We start from the raw sequence: 15,215 nt of genomic DNA, 5'->3' as shown, positions 1-15,215 counted from the left end.
TGTTTTCACCCCTTAAAAATAAAAAACGGCGTTCGGGTCAATATCACTTTTGAACTTAAGGGTAAGATAAGCCTAATTCCAAAATCTCATGTAAATCGGTTAATATGTAGTAAAAAATTTCGCAGGTAAAAACCTATTTTACGCTTCAATGACTGCACTATAGATCACATTTACACGGTAGAACAACTAATAGTTCTTAGGCCCCCATATAAAATTATTATTTATGACCACACCGTTGAAACTTTTTGTACTTGTTATTTGGGTGGAGTCGGACAAATTTCGAGCTTAGCGCATCATGGCAGTGGGGCGTTTGTCAGTCAAGCGGTCACGAAGTTGTCAATTTTATGCAAGAAAAAAATTTATAACCACATTGATCATTTTATTTTAATCAATGGTTTTTATCATATAAACAGCGAAAATAATTTTGTCGGACAAAAATATTGGGGCATATGACGTGTCGGACACGCTAAAGATGTCAAATTTATGAAAAAAATAAATTTATTACCACATGGATAATTTTAACGGTATCTACCATAAAACCTTTTTACAATAATGTGGTAACCTTGTCGGACAATTTTCACGGGGCATATGCGCAGTCGGACGCGCCGAAGATGTCAATTTCCTGAAATTTTTTTATTTACAACCATTTTTCCGACAACATTAGTAGGCTATAAGTAATTATATTCTTAATCAAAAAATCAAAGTGTCGGACAAAAATATTGGGGCAAATCGACAGTCGGACAAAAAATTTAATTTTTATTAGTAAACTATACTTTCAAACAATGCTGCGTTCGTGCATCCCTTATCTTTACAACCATTTTTCCGACAAAAGTAGTAGGTTACAAGTAATTATATTCTTAAACAAAAAATGTAATTGTCTGACAAAAATGTTGGGGCAAACGAAAAGAAAACTTAATTCATTTAGGCTATCGACGAGGAGGTATTATCAAAAAAAATTTCAAACAGTGTTTCTCGGTTACTTTTGAATCGATTTAGCTGATAATTGGTACACACACTAAGTAAAACATTTAAAAGGGTATGACGTAGATCTGAACCCAAAATTCTCTTAAAAAATTTTCCGACAAGAGGGAAAATTTTAGAAAGATTTTGATCTGATAGTTTGTGTACATACTCATTGAACAACGACAAATATCGTTCTGTAGTTTTTTTTTCTCGAATTAAAAAAAAAATTCCGACACATGTATCAGGTTTTAAGTAGTTATATTCCAAATCAAAAAATCTAAGTGTCCGACAAAAATATTGGGGCAAATCCAAAGTCGGACAAAAAATTTAATTTTTATTAATAAATTATACTTTTAAACTATGCTGGGTTCGTGTATCCCCTATCTTTACAACCAGTTTTCCGACGGTAGTAAGTTACAAATAATTATATTCTTAAACAAAAAATCTAATTGTCTGACAAAAATGTTGGGGCAAACGAACAGAAAACTTAATTCTTTTAGGCTATCGACGAGGAGGTATTATCAAAAAAAAAATTTTAAAACAGTTTTTCTCGGTTATTTTTAAATCGATATAGCTGAAAATTGGTATACACACTAAGTAAAACATTTAAAAGGGTATGATGTAGAGCTGTACCCAAAATTTTCCCAAAAAATTTTCCGACAAGAGGGAAAATTTTAGAAAAATTGTGATCTGATATTTGCGTAAATACTCCTTGAAAAACGACAAACATCGTTCTGTAGTTTTTTTTTCTCCAATTAAAAAAAATTTCCGACACAAGTATCAGGTTATAAGTAGTTATATTCTAAATCAAAAAATCTAAGTGTCCGACAAAAATATTGGGTCAAATCCAAAGTCGGACAAAAAATTTAATTTTTATTAATAAACTATACTTTTAAATTATGCTGGGTTCGTGCATCCCTTATCTTTAAAACCATTTTTCCGACAAAGGCAATAAGTTACAAGTAATTATATTCTTAAACAAAAAATATAATTGTCTGACAAAAAAGTTGGGGCAAACGAACAGAAAATTTAATTCTTTTAGGCTATCGACGAGAAGGTATGTATTACCAAAAAAAATTTTAAAACAGTTTTTCTCGGTTATTTTTGAATCGATTTAGCTGAAAATTGGTATACACACTAAGTAAAACATTTAAAGGGGTATGATGTAGAGTTGCACCCAAAATTTTCTTAAAAAATTTTCAGACAAGAGGGAAAAGTTTAGAAAAATTGTGATCTGATATTTGCCTACATACTGCTTGAACAATGACAAACATCGTTCTGTAGTTTTTTTTCTACAATTAAAAAAAATTTCCGACACATGTATCAGGTTATAAGTAGTTATATTCCAAATCAAAAAATCTTAGTGTCCGACAAAAATATTGGGGCAAATCCAAAGTGTGACAAAAAATTTAATTTTTATTGATAAACGATACTTTTAAAATATGCTGGGTTCGTGTATCCCTTATCTTTACAACCATTTTTCCGACAAAGGTAGTAAGTTACAAGTAATTATATTCTTAAACAAAAAATCTAATTGTCTGACAAAAATGTTGGGGCAAACGAACAGAAAACTTAATTCTTTTAGGCTATCGACGAGGAGGTATTATCAAAAAAAAAATTTAAAACAGTTTTTCTCGGTTATTTTTAAATCGATATAGCTGAAAATTGGTACACACACTAAGTAAAACATTTAAAAGGGTATGACGTAGAGCTGTACCCAAATATTCTAAATAAAAAAATCTAAGTGTCCGACAAAAATATTGGGTCAAATCCAAAGTCGGACAAAAAATTTAATTTTTATTAATAAATTATACTTTTAAACTCTGCTGGGTTCGTGCATCCCTTATCTTTAAAACCAATTTTCCGACAAAGGCAGTAAGTTACAAGTAATTATATTCTTGAACAAAAAATCTAATTGTCTGACAAAAATGTTGGGGCAAACGAACAGAAATGTTAAGTCTTTTAGGCTATAGAGGAGGAGGTATTATCAAAAAAATTTTAAAACAGTGTTTCTCGGTTTCTTTTGAATCGATTTAGCTATAAATTGGTACATACGCTATGTACAACACTTAAAAGGGCATGACGGTGAGTTGTACCCAAAATTTTCCAAACAGATTTTCCGACAAGAGGGAAAATTTCGGAAAATGTTTCTAAAATTTTGGAACGTTCTCTACGTTACGTCCTTATAAACATTATAAGGAGTATTTCTACAAATTTTCAGTGTGATCTATGTAGATCTAACCGAGAAAAATTGTTTATAGTTCGCTTTGGTCTCCTTGATGCTTATTATTTTTTTATATCCCAGAGAACGGCTGTTCCCGTACATGCGACACTATATCATAAAAGAAATTTTCGATTTTCTAAATGTGACTGAATTGAAAAAATTGGGCCAAATCCAATCTTAAAATATAGGAAAAGCGAAATATGTCAACCATCTATTTTGGTACAAGGGTGTGGATGTTACGGCCATTCCCATTTAGGGTCTGTTTTTCGTTCTCGTCCCCAAAACTCCCAAAAATTTCGAAAATTTAAGTCCGATTTTACGGCTTCTTATAGTACTGAACATTACCTTTCCAACGCATGTTTAATTTTGAAAATTCTTCTCTTCTTCTTCTTCTTTTTATATAGACATTACTCTGTCTGTTTTTCAATGTGCCTCCAGTAAGTTGTCATTCCATCTTTTTCGTGGTCTTCCCACTGATCGTCTTCCTATTGGGGAACCGTCTCTGTCCGTTCTTACTACTCTATTTGTTGTCATTCGGCTTATGTGGTCGTTCCATTCTACTCTTCTGCTTTTCATCCAGTTATTAATGTTGTCCACCTTGCATCCCCTTTATATATCTACACTTCTAGCTCTATCCCACAGCGTCTTACCATCGATTTTACGCAATGTTTTCATCTCTGCTGTTTCTATAGCTTTTTTTGTCCTTTCTGTATCAGGTTATGTTTCTGCCGCTTATGTCATTATTGGTCTGATGACTCTTTTGTAAATTCTGCCTTTCACTTCTTTTCTGATGTTTTTATTTCTCCATATTGTTTCATTCAGGCAACCTGCGGCTCTGTTTGCTTTATTCACCTGATCTTCCACTTTTGTTTCGAGCTTTCCGTAGTTGCATAGCGTGATGCCTAGATATTTAAACTCCATGACTTGTTCTATTATTTGACCCTCCAGCTCTAATTTACACCTTATTAGATCTACTGTTGTAACCATGCATTTAGTCTTTTTATGTGGTTTTTCTCCCATTTGGTATCCTATTTTTGTTCTTACTTTTTTATTATTTCGTCCATGATCAGGTTGAACAACAGAGGACTCAGGGAATCTCCCTGTCTTATCCCATTGCCATTTTGAAAATTGTATATACCATTCAAAAGTTACCGATCTCAGAAATTTTATTCAATTTCTATTTAAAAAGGGGAAAATGTTTTGTATGTTTGTGCGTATGTTTGTGGAAAAGTTATACCGATCTGAATTTCTTTTCTATGTTTTAAGAGGGGGTCAGGGCCGATTCAGAACCGGTATAGCTTGTGACTTTAGACCACCCATAAGCCAGCTATAGGACTTGGTAGGTACAAAACGGCATATTTTTTGGGGGTATATATCTTAGGTTCAAGGAAAGACAGGAAAACCAAAAGTACACCAGATTAATAGCAATGAGTTAAGCTTTCAAATAGTGCTTAAGTGGTTAGGATCAGAGATACACACGGCTCAGTACAGCTGGAAAACCGAAAAACTAAACTTTGAAAATTTTGGTTTTTAGACAATTACTCAAAATTTCAACCTACAAATTGCGCCAACAACTAAGGAGGACTCCAGATGCGTCTATCGGTGTATACCTCTATCTGGGAAAATTCGAATTTTTAAGTTATAGCCTTCATAAGTGTGATCAAATCTATTTTCTCTAGGAAAACCGGTTTTTCAAGCTCAATAGTCCTATAATACCTTCAGTTATCCTACTTGACCTTGGATGCATCAGACACTACTTCTCAATACGTTTCAAACTCATATTTAGTGATCAAAATCGGTAATACCGATTAGAAGGTATTTAGTTCCAAAAGTATAATCCATTTGACCATTATCGCCGAAATGGTTTATGTAGTGGTAGTGGTTGCGACGCTAAATTTAGATAGATTTATTTAAAAATAGAGCAATACGAGTTCATTTACCGGCCATTAAAATAATTTTTTATTCTATTTCGAATAGAAAAAAAACTCTAGTGTACATTCGATGGACACTAGATCATTTGAGAGATAATCATAGAAAGGCGACCATATATATCTTAACGTGGAATCGAGAAACAATACATTCAATTTCATTTAATTTATATACAGGTAAAATTTGGTAAATAATGGGCCATAGCTTAACGTCAGGTTCCTGAGGTAAAAATAGACCGATTTAAGCTTAGTTAGTTAGCTTAGATTTAAACTTATCTTAGTACAAAGTTTATAATAACCGAGATACAGGATGTCAAAGTTAAACTTTTTTTTATTTATTATTGAATATTTCCTGACAGGTATGAGATAACAACATGAAATTTGGTATGTGGGGGTTTTTGGATCGAGAAAACTAAATTCCCTAACAAAAATTATGTATTGCCCAGAGGGCGCCACATACGCCTTTCAGCACTCATTTATTACGTTCAATTTTTTTTATACCTCACTCTGTATAATTTTGACATTAAAATTTTTATTTTCCTATTACTTTTACTTAAAAAAAGGTATACTTCTTTGATCTCCCTAAACTCAACCGTTTTCGAGATAAACGCATTTTAAATCTGCGATACACCATCATTTTTAGCATAATATCATTGTAGTTACACCCGAAAAATAATTTAATACCATAATAATTGTGCCAGTTCTCAAATTTATGTCATTGCATCGCAAATTCTATTTGAAGAAATTTGCGATACATTTTTGGATAATTTTATGGTTTTAAGTTATTTTTCGGGTGTAACTACAATGATATTATGCTAAAAATGATGGTGTATCGCAGATTTAAAATGCGTTTATCTCGAAAACGGTTGAGTTTAGGGAGATGAAAGAAGTATACCTTTTTTAAGTAAAACTAATAGGAAAATAAAAATTTTAATGTCAAAATTATACAGAGTGAGGGATAAAAAAATTGAACGTAATAAATGAGTGCTGAAAGGTGTATGTGGCGCCCTCTGGGCAATGCATAATTTTTGGTAGGGAATTTAGTTTTCTCGACCCAAAAAACCCAAACATACCAAATTTCATGTTGTTATCTCATACCTGTCAGGAAATATTCAATAATAAATAAAAAAAAAGTTTAACTTTGACACCCTGTATCTCCAAAACGCCCCATTATTTTTGTCCGACAAGTGATCCAATATGCATTACACATGTAAAAGAACAGCACAAAATAAAAATGACATCTGTGGTAATAAATAAAAAACTTTCAGGAAATTGACATCTTCGGCGCGTCCGACTGCGCATATGCCCCGTGAAAATTGTCCGACAAGGTTACCACATTATTGTAAAAATGTTTTATGGTATATTCTGATAAAATTAGCAATGTGGTAATAAATTTATTATTTTCATAAATTTGACATAATTAGCGTGTCCGACGCGTCGTATGCCCCAATATTTTTGTCCGACAAAATTATTTTCGCTGTTTATATGATAAAAACCATTGATTAAAATAAAATGACCAATGTGGTTATAAATTTTTTTCTTGCATAAAATTGACAACTTCGTGACCGCTTGACAGACAAACGCCCCACTGCCATGATGCGCTAAGCTCGAAATTTGTCCGACTCCACCCAAATAACAAGTACAAAAAGTTTCAACGGTGTGGTCATAAATAATAATTTTATATGGGGGCCTAAGAACTATAATAGAAAAAAGAATGGCCAAAAATAGATCCGTCCAACTGGCTTTCGTAGATCTTAAGTAAGTATATGACTCTATACCTAGAACCAAGGTATGGGAAGTAATGGAAGACATCGAAGTTCCACGAATATTAATAAAAGAAGTAAGACACTCAAGAACAACAAAATAGCTATCAAAACGGGCAATAGAATATGCAGACCTTTTAGGACGACAAAGGGACTATAACAGGGCTGCTCCATATTCCTAAAGGAAAGTGCTAAGGACAGGCCCGGTTCTAGGGTATAAGGTGCCCGCCTGCAAAAGTAGCATATGCGCCCTTCGTTTTTTGTTAATTAGTATTTTGTATAATACCAACAGAAAAAACTCATTTTGGCGCCCCCCAAACAGGGGCGCCCGCCTGCATTGCATCCCTTGAAGGCCCGTTATCGCCAGCCCTGGCTAAGGAATGGGTATACCAGTGAGGAACGAATATCTATGTACCCTAAGTTTTGCTGACGACCAAATAGTAATCGCACAAGACGAAGATGACCTCAGTTGTATGATAAGAAAACTGGAACAACAGGACTATACAAAGAATGGGATGGAAATAAACCTAAAGAAAACTGAATACTGAAGTACAAGTATTTAGGTTTCATAATATAAAATAAAGAAATAACGAAAGAAGATATAAAAAATAGACTAGGAAAAACAAGAGACTGCATACGAAAATTGAACCCGGTACTGTGGGATAAGAGCATCAGCATAAAAACAAAAAGAAGAGTATATACATAATAACATATTCTCACTTATGGGTGTGAAAACTGGCGATAAATAAGAAAACCAAAAAACAAAATAATAGCAACAAAGATGGAATTGCTAAGGAGAAGCTGCAGAGTAACAAGAAGAGATAGAATAAATAACATAGAAATTAGGAAAAGAATTGGAATGAACTCAGATATAATACAGTACATCGAATATAAGAGATTAACCTGGTACGGATATGTCAGAAGAGAAGACCAAAATCGTTGGATAAATAAAATAACAGTGTGGAGAGCCCGATAGGAAGAAGGAAGAGAGACATACCCCGAAAATCTTTTAGATATAAAGTGGACGAAGCAATAGAACGAAAACTCCACAGGAAGAAGACTGGCAAAACAGAAAGTACTTTTAAAGAACGGTTGAGTGAAGGAATACACAAGGAGTGAAAACGGTTGGGGCTGGGATCAGTGAACCGAGTATACTTAAATAGGCGCTAATAATTTACCCCTGAAGGCCAACCGTAGCGTATAAGTTTAAGGTCATAGCGTGAAAAACTTCGAAAGACTTCAGCTTTGGATAACGGCGAAAACGCGTTTCAAAGTGTAGAAGAGTGTGGAAACATCGGCAGAAGCGCCCATAAAATCTTGGAAGGCGTTAAGAAGCATTTGAAAGCGTCTAAAGAACGTTAAAAAACGTCAAAAAAATCTATAATGGGAAAAAAGCTTTGAAAAGAGTCGGAAAAGTGTCGATGCTTTGGAGAACGACGAAATCATAGAAGAATAGAGAAGTCTTTAAAAACTTTATGAGACCGAAGGTTAGGATAGTGTAAAAGATTGTCGAAAAAGCGCGAGTTAATTAAGCCGGAAAATGACCCGTGTTGAGCTGCCCCCTCCCCCCACTTGCAAAAATTAAAAAACAAATAGCCCTGATTTATGAGCTATTTAGGAGCTCTCATATTCCGCAAATTAAAAAGTTTGAGCTCGTTCCACTGAGCAGGAATTTAATATTTTAGTGGGGGGACTGACCCAGCCCCCCCCCCCACTACTTAAAAATAGGAATATTGAATCGATTTATTTTTGATGCAGAATTACCAGCTATTTATGAGCTCTTGAAATTATATACTTTCGATTTTTGAGCTCATCCCTTTCACCCCCAAACAACCCTTTAATTGATTTAACTTAAGAGAAAGATGCTGAAAAAAATTAAAATATATCGTATCGCTGATATAATTTCTATAGCTTATATATTCTAAGAATAAACTCTTAAATCATGCGCATTTCGATTATTGAGCTACAACCCCTTCGCAAGAAAACCACCCCATCATCCAGGCTTAAGAGAGAATTGTGCTTAAAATGCATTAAATTAATTATTTGGCGACTAAATATCGTATAAGCTCCCAAAATAAGCGTCATTAGGTCATTAAATTGCAATTTCTTTTGTATAGTGCAGTCACTGAAGGTAAAAATCAACTATTACCTTCAATTTCGGTGAACCTTCATCGATTTTCACGAAAATTGGTGTGCTTAGAGGATACCCCAAGAAACAAAGGTGACATGGTGCCACCTTACGCTTTTACCCTGAGGGTGGATACCACCCCTTCTCGGGGGTGAAAATTATTTTATTAAAAATAACTCCACAAATCGATAGGACAAATTACAAGCAGAATTTGTTATATAAAGTTATTAAAATAAATCAATACATTTTGAGTTATTAAAGATCAAATAGGTATTTTAATTATTCATGAAAAATATGCATATTTTAAAGCGGTTTTTCGCAAACCACTGAAAAACTCTAAGTTTTTACAAAAAAGTTAATAGAAGTTTAATTCGTATAGTTTATATTCTCTATAAGACTAAACTCTTAAATCACGCGCAATTTGATTATTGAGCTACAACCCCTTCGCAAGAAAACCACCTTATCTTCCCGGCTTAAGAGATAATTTTACTTAAAATGAATTAAATTAATTATTTGGCAACTACATATGGTTTAATAATTTATGAGCTCACAAAATGCACGTATTTCAGTTATTGAATTGCAATTTTCTTTCTATAGTGCAGTCACTGAAGGTAAAAATCAACTATGACCTTCGATTTCGGTGAACCTCCATTAATTTTCACGAAACTTGGTGGGTGGATATAGGATACCTTAACAAACAAAAGTAGCGTAACATGGTACCAACTTGCGGTTTTAGCCTGGGGTAGATTTCACCCCTTCCCGGGGGTGAAAATTACTTTATTAAAAATAACCCCACAAATCGATAGAGGGACAAATTCTAAGCAAAATTTTTAATTTATGTAATTTATATAATGTTAATAAAATAAATGAATACTTTTTGAGTTATTAAAGATCAAATATTTTAATTTTTGTGAAAAAAAATGCATGCTTTAAAGCGATTTTTCGTAAATAACTCAAAAACTGTAAGTTTTTACAAAACATGTTTTCATCACCACAATTGAAGCTAATAAAAAATATAATAAATTTCTTACTTGAAGAACCATTTAAAGTTAATTTAAAGTAAGTTATAGGTAATTGAATGTATGTATATTTTTTTCCTGCGAGTATTCAAATCTAAGGATCCAAGCTTAAATAACGGGAAAGCGATGGATTTTATAACACTAAATACTTGTCAAAGTACTTAGAAATACCTATCAAATGAGTTCCAAAAGAAGTTGATAGCATCAAAATTTATACTCCAAAAATTTTTCCAAAAAATGATATTGTTTTTTTTTTTTGGAATAACTGTTTTGGAATGTTTATGACATCAGGCACATCCAACTATTTGAAAGGTAATTTCAAGAGCTATAAAACTGTATTACATTTTTAATCTTTCAAATACTTTATTTTTTAGGATAATAGGTTAAAGGGCTCCAGTTACATTGTTCTCGCAGTAAAATGTAGGCTTAAACCAACGAATACATTATACTCTAATAGAAAGGTACGGCTTTGTAACGTTTTAGCATAGGATTTTGCGCTCCAACTGAGTAGGTGCCATGGAGGTGTATAGACCTGACAACGACTACGGAGCTTTCGCGATCTCACCACCGCCCGCATTGCGGCCGCAACATCCCTCGTCAACAAGCCTGCTTATAAACGTGACCATCTGTTTCTTATAAAAGCTTCTTCTAGGAGCTATATATTCTTTGCTTAAACGTTTCTATCTTGGTTATTTTGATTCATAAAGAAATCAAAAGACAAGTAAAATCTTTTATAATAAAAAAACTCAAATTTCGTTATCTATCATTTTTTACGTGTATCGAGTATTTTTGGAGTTATTATCAAAAGAAAATTATTGAAATTATTAAAATTTTGATTTTTTCTAAATCATACATAAGTATATATATTTTTTTTAAATATGCGTTCTAAATCGGTCAAAATGTTTAAGGTCATTACTTATGCTATAGTAAAGAAAGTCTTATAGGGGTTACTAAAGATTTTTTACTAGAAATTTGAAAGGGTCTTATTATTTTCATGTTTACTTGCTTGATTTTGATGATATCAACTTCTGTCGGTGCTCATTTATTAGGTATTTCTGAGTACTTTGACAAATATATATTAAGTATATCTTATAAAGTGCTTCGTTTTTCTGTATTAGGCTAGAATAATTAGATTTGAATAGGTACACTTCGCGTCAAAAAAAAACTGGTACAACTCTTATAACCGAAAATCGTGTTTTTCAAGTTGTGTAAGTTGATCTTGTCATTCCCATTTCTAGGGCAACGTTGCCAGTTCAACGAAAATATTATATCAAACTAGGTAAAAACGGTGCTGTGCGACAGACCGCATTTTTTAATATAGGTACTAAAAACTAAAACAATTGTAATTTTCCGTCATCTCAATTAAGTATCCATACATTGATTCGTGTTTTATTATAATTTATGAAAATATTCTAATTCAAAAATAATGATAGATAATAAATCTTGACATGACTTTAAATTATTATTTTTAATGTCAAATCGAGAGTTGTGATTGGTTTCTCGTAAATTGTAGGACAAAACTGCATTAAGTTGTGTAGAATAAATAAAACACACTGAAAAAATTAAAAATTTAATTTGAAATTAATACAAAATGAATAACTTTTACAGTTAACAAGTGTGTAATTTAAATATATTATATATTACAATTCGAATTCGAAATATACATTTTAAACGTTATTTTTTTGTATTTAGATTTAGTGCAATTCCGGTATCTGTAATGGCAACAACGAAGTGATTCACGAACAATAATTGTCAGTCTGAACACAGGTTTACATTGGGAAAAAAAAGTGTACCAGTTTTATTTGACGCGAAGTGTACTCGCCGAAAAAAAAATACATTTAATTACCTATAACTTACTTTGAATTAATAATAAAAGGTTTTTCAAAGCTTTAATTTTGGCAATGATAACTTTTATATAAAAACTTACAATTTTTAAGTGATTTACGAAAAACCTCTTTAAAGCATGCATTTTTTCACGAAAAATTAAAATCTTTGATCTTTAATAACTCAAAAGGTATTGATTTATTTTAATAACTTTATATAAGAAATTCTGCTTATAATTTATCGTTCTATCGATTTGTGGAGTTATTTTAATAAAATAATTTTCACCCCCGAGAAGGGATGGTATCCACCCTCAGGGTGAAAGAGCAAGGTGGTACCATGTCACCTTTGTTTCATGGGGTATCCTCTAACCCCTCACCAATTTTCGTGAAAATCGATGAAGGTTCACCGAAATTGAAGGTAATAGTTGATTTTTACCTACAGTGACTGCACTATACAAAAGAAATTGCAATTTAATGACCTAATGGCGCGTATTTTGGGAGCTCATAAATTATTAAACAATATTTAATCGCCAAATAATTAATTTAATGCATTTTAAGTACAACTCTCTCTTAAGCCTGGAAGATGGGGTGGTTTTCTATCGAACGGGTTGTATCTCAATAATAGAAATGCGCTTGATTTAAGAGTTTATTCTTAGAATATATAAGCTATAGGAATTATATTCGCGATACGGTATATTTTAATTTTTTTCAGCAAAGGGGTTTTTTGGGGGTGAAGGGGATGAGCTCAAAAATCGAAACTATATCATTTCAAGAGCTCGTAATTCTGCCGCAAAGATCGATTCAATATCCCTATTTATAAGTAGTGGGGGGGGGGCTGACTCCTAAAATATTAAATTCCTGCTCAGTGTGACGAGCTCGTAAATCAGCGCTATTTGTTTTTTAATTTTTGCAAGTGGGGAGGGGGCAGCTCAACAGGGGTCGGAGAATGTCGAGTCGAAGCAGTGTTAAAAAGTTTCGCAAAGTGTCTGAAAATTTCGAAAAGGATCAGGGGTCTTGGAGAGCATCGAAAGAGAGTGAAAATTTTATAAAACATATTAAAAAACCCTTCGAAAATATTGGAAAGTATCGAAAAAGCGCCAATTACATCGAAAGAGGTCTTAAGAGTATTGGACAAACTCAAGATATTGTAAAATTTTTACTTCTTACACAAAGAAGCGTTAAAAACGTTGTAAAAACTTTACTGCAAGAAGTAAGAAGTGATGCTTTTACAACGCTTTAACACTTTTCGGTGTTGTTGTACTCTTTCCAACAGTTTTTTCAAGTCCTTTTTAACGTTTGCATTCACAAAGTCAAAATAAATATTAAAACAATCGTTAATATACATTTCTCTTTTGGTTTCAGCTCCCCTCAGCTTACGATATAGACGTCAAAGGAATCTAGCTCATATTGAATTTTGTCGATATTTACTTTTTATATTTTAACTTTAGAAACTACTAGAACTTCAATTTATTTGCTCAAAAGTTCTAGTAAATAGTTCAATTTAAAAAAGGGGCACCTTTCGTACCGGTTTATTGTACTTTTATTATACAGTGTGTACAAAAAGTAATGTATATTGGTCCTTTACTGTCAAATTCGTTGCACTTCCTCAAATTTGACGTTGTCATTGTAAATACAGTTTGTTACCTCAGTGTTAGTCAACTGGTTTCAAACTAATATTTTGTCACTAAGTTTGTTGGCAATGGTACTTTTGAATAATTACATTAATAATTAAGAGATTATTTATAATTTGAATATATTTTTCTATGTAGGTAATTTAGTTTTATTTAATGACAAAAAGAAACTTGTGTTACGTTTATTATATAAACTTCTATTTGAATTTAATATGTCTGCTTCTTCTCAGAACCTTCTTTCATTTGTGACATATCGTTGGGTTTCGCGCATGTCCAGAATTATTGCATGCAGTTTGGGATAAATTTGACAGTTGCTGAGATTGTATTGGCCAAATATGCAAATATTATAAAATTAAAGTAGGTATGTATTTTATTTGAATTTCGGCTAAAAATAAAACTTAGTGTCCTATAGTTATTCACTTTGGCATTACAAAGAGAAAATCATCACTAACGTCATAGAATGACGTAATCGACGATATTTTTTAATACAAACCGAGGTCACGGGATACCTCATGTGTCTCCTAATCGCTTGGCAACTGTGTATTAGTGGACTATTTATTTCTAAATGTTAACCAAAATTATGTACTTAGTTAAATATGATCCAAATTATGGAATAAACTCATTATTTCAGAAACTGACGATTAAAAAAAATCTTAAAACACCTCAATTTTAATGTTTGGATGGCCATCAATAATTGAAATATGTGTTAAACAATACGTCATCAGTACTGGCGTAATGATGTAATCGGAGATTTTTTTAATACGAACCGAGATCACGGGATTCCTCATTTCAAAAGTCTTAACTATTGCTTTTGCAATGATGTATATATTTGAATTTTTTTTGCAAGGTTATCCAAAACTGTTGATTTATTATTGCAAGTAATTTATTTATTTTATAAAACAAGTATTCATTGTAATTCCATTTTATTTAACTAAGTACATAAATTTGGTTAACCCTGTACAAATAAAAATTCGAATAATACATCGTTACAAAGGCGATTAGAAGACCTTTTAAATGAGGTATCCCGTCAACTCAGTTTATATTTAAACAAATCGTCGATTACGTCATTACGCCAACACTGATGACGTAATGTCTAACACATAAAGCAATTAATGGCCATTAATGTATTGCAATAATAATAATTTTTATTATATTATAATATAATATATTATATACAATATTATATCATTGCAAAGATTTACATGTTTTTAGATTTTTTAAAAAGTCGTCTGTTTATAAAAAATAGCTATTTGTATAACAAGGGAGGAAAGTGCTATTTTTTCTCCCGAGAATGAAGTTTACTGGCCGACGCGTAGCGGAGGGCAGTAATCATTCAAGGGAGGAAAAGGCACTTTACTCCCATGTTATACATATGGTTTTTCGACCTGCCTCAAATTAATAACGAGTCATTTTTCATTTTTACTTAATTTATTTATGTAACTAACCAACAAAATTTATTAAAACATAAAACTAACAAGTAGGTACAATATAACTGTCAACTGTCAAATATAAGTCAAATTATTAATGTAAACATTGTTAAATCAAAATAACAATTTACTGTTTTTTACCATTCTGCAAAATACTGGGTGTTTTATAAATAAACGTTAAAATGTATAGATACTTACGTAATAGAAAATATATATTGTACAGGGCGTCAATAAGTTATATTTCATGAATGACGTCACTTTTACTATTCCTCCCTAGGGAGGAAAAGTACAACTTTGCTCCCTACAATC

The 15,215-nt window shown here is 32.2% G+C and overlaps 1 protein-coding gene across 2 annotated transcripts in view; it reads left to right on the top strand.

The window, feature by feature from the left end:
• The window catches only part of LOC126890538 (major facilitator superfamily domain-containing protein 1-like), a 180,148-nt gene extending 166,532 nt beyond the window's left edge, over positions 1–13,616 (top strand). For both annotated transcript variants that reach the window (XM_050659545.1, XM_050659544.1), the window contains exon 11: positions 13,211–13,616. In XM_050659545.1, the coding sequence (XP_050515502.1) occupies positions 13,211–13,232 (22 nt within the window). In that variant the 3' untranslated portion in view covers positions 13,233–13,616. The remainder of the gene's footprint in view (positions 1–13,210) is intronic.
• Positions 13,617–15,215: the final 1,599 nt, after the last annotated feature.

Source organism: Diabrotica virgifera, chromosome 8, assembly GCF_917563875.1.
Source record: "Diabrotica virgifera virgifera chromosome 8, PGI_DIABVI_V3a".
Classification (NCBI taxonomy): Eukaryota; Metazoa; Arthropoda; class Insecta; order Coleoptera; family Chrysomelidae; genus Diabrotica; species Diabrotica virgifera.
The sequence above is the reverse complement of the archived record's forward strand: the minus strand, read 5'-3'. Positions and strand labels throughout refer to the sequence as shown.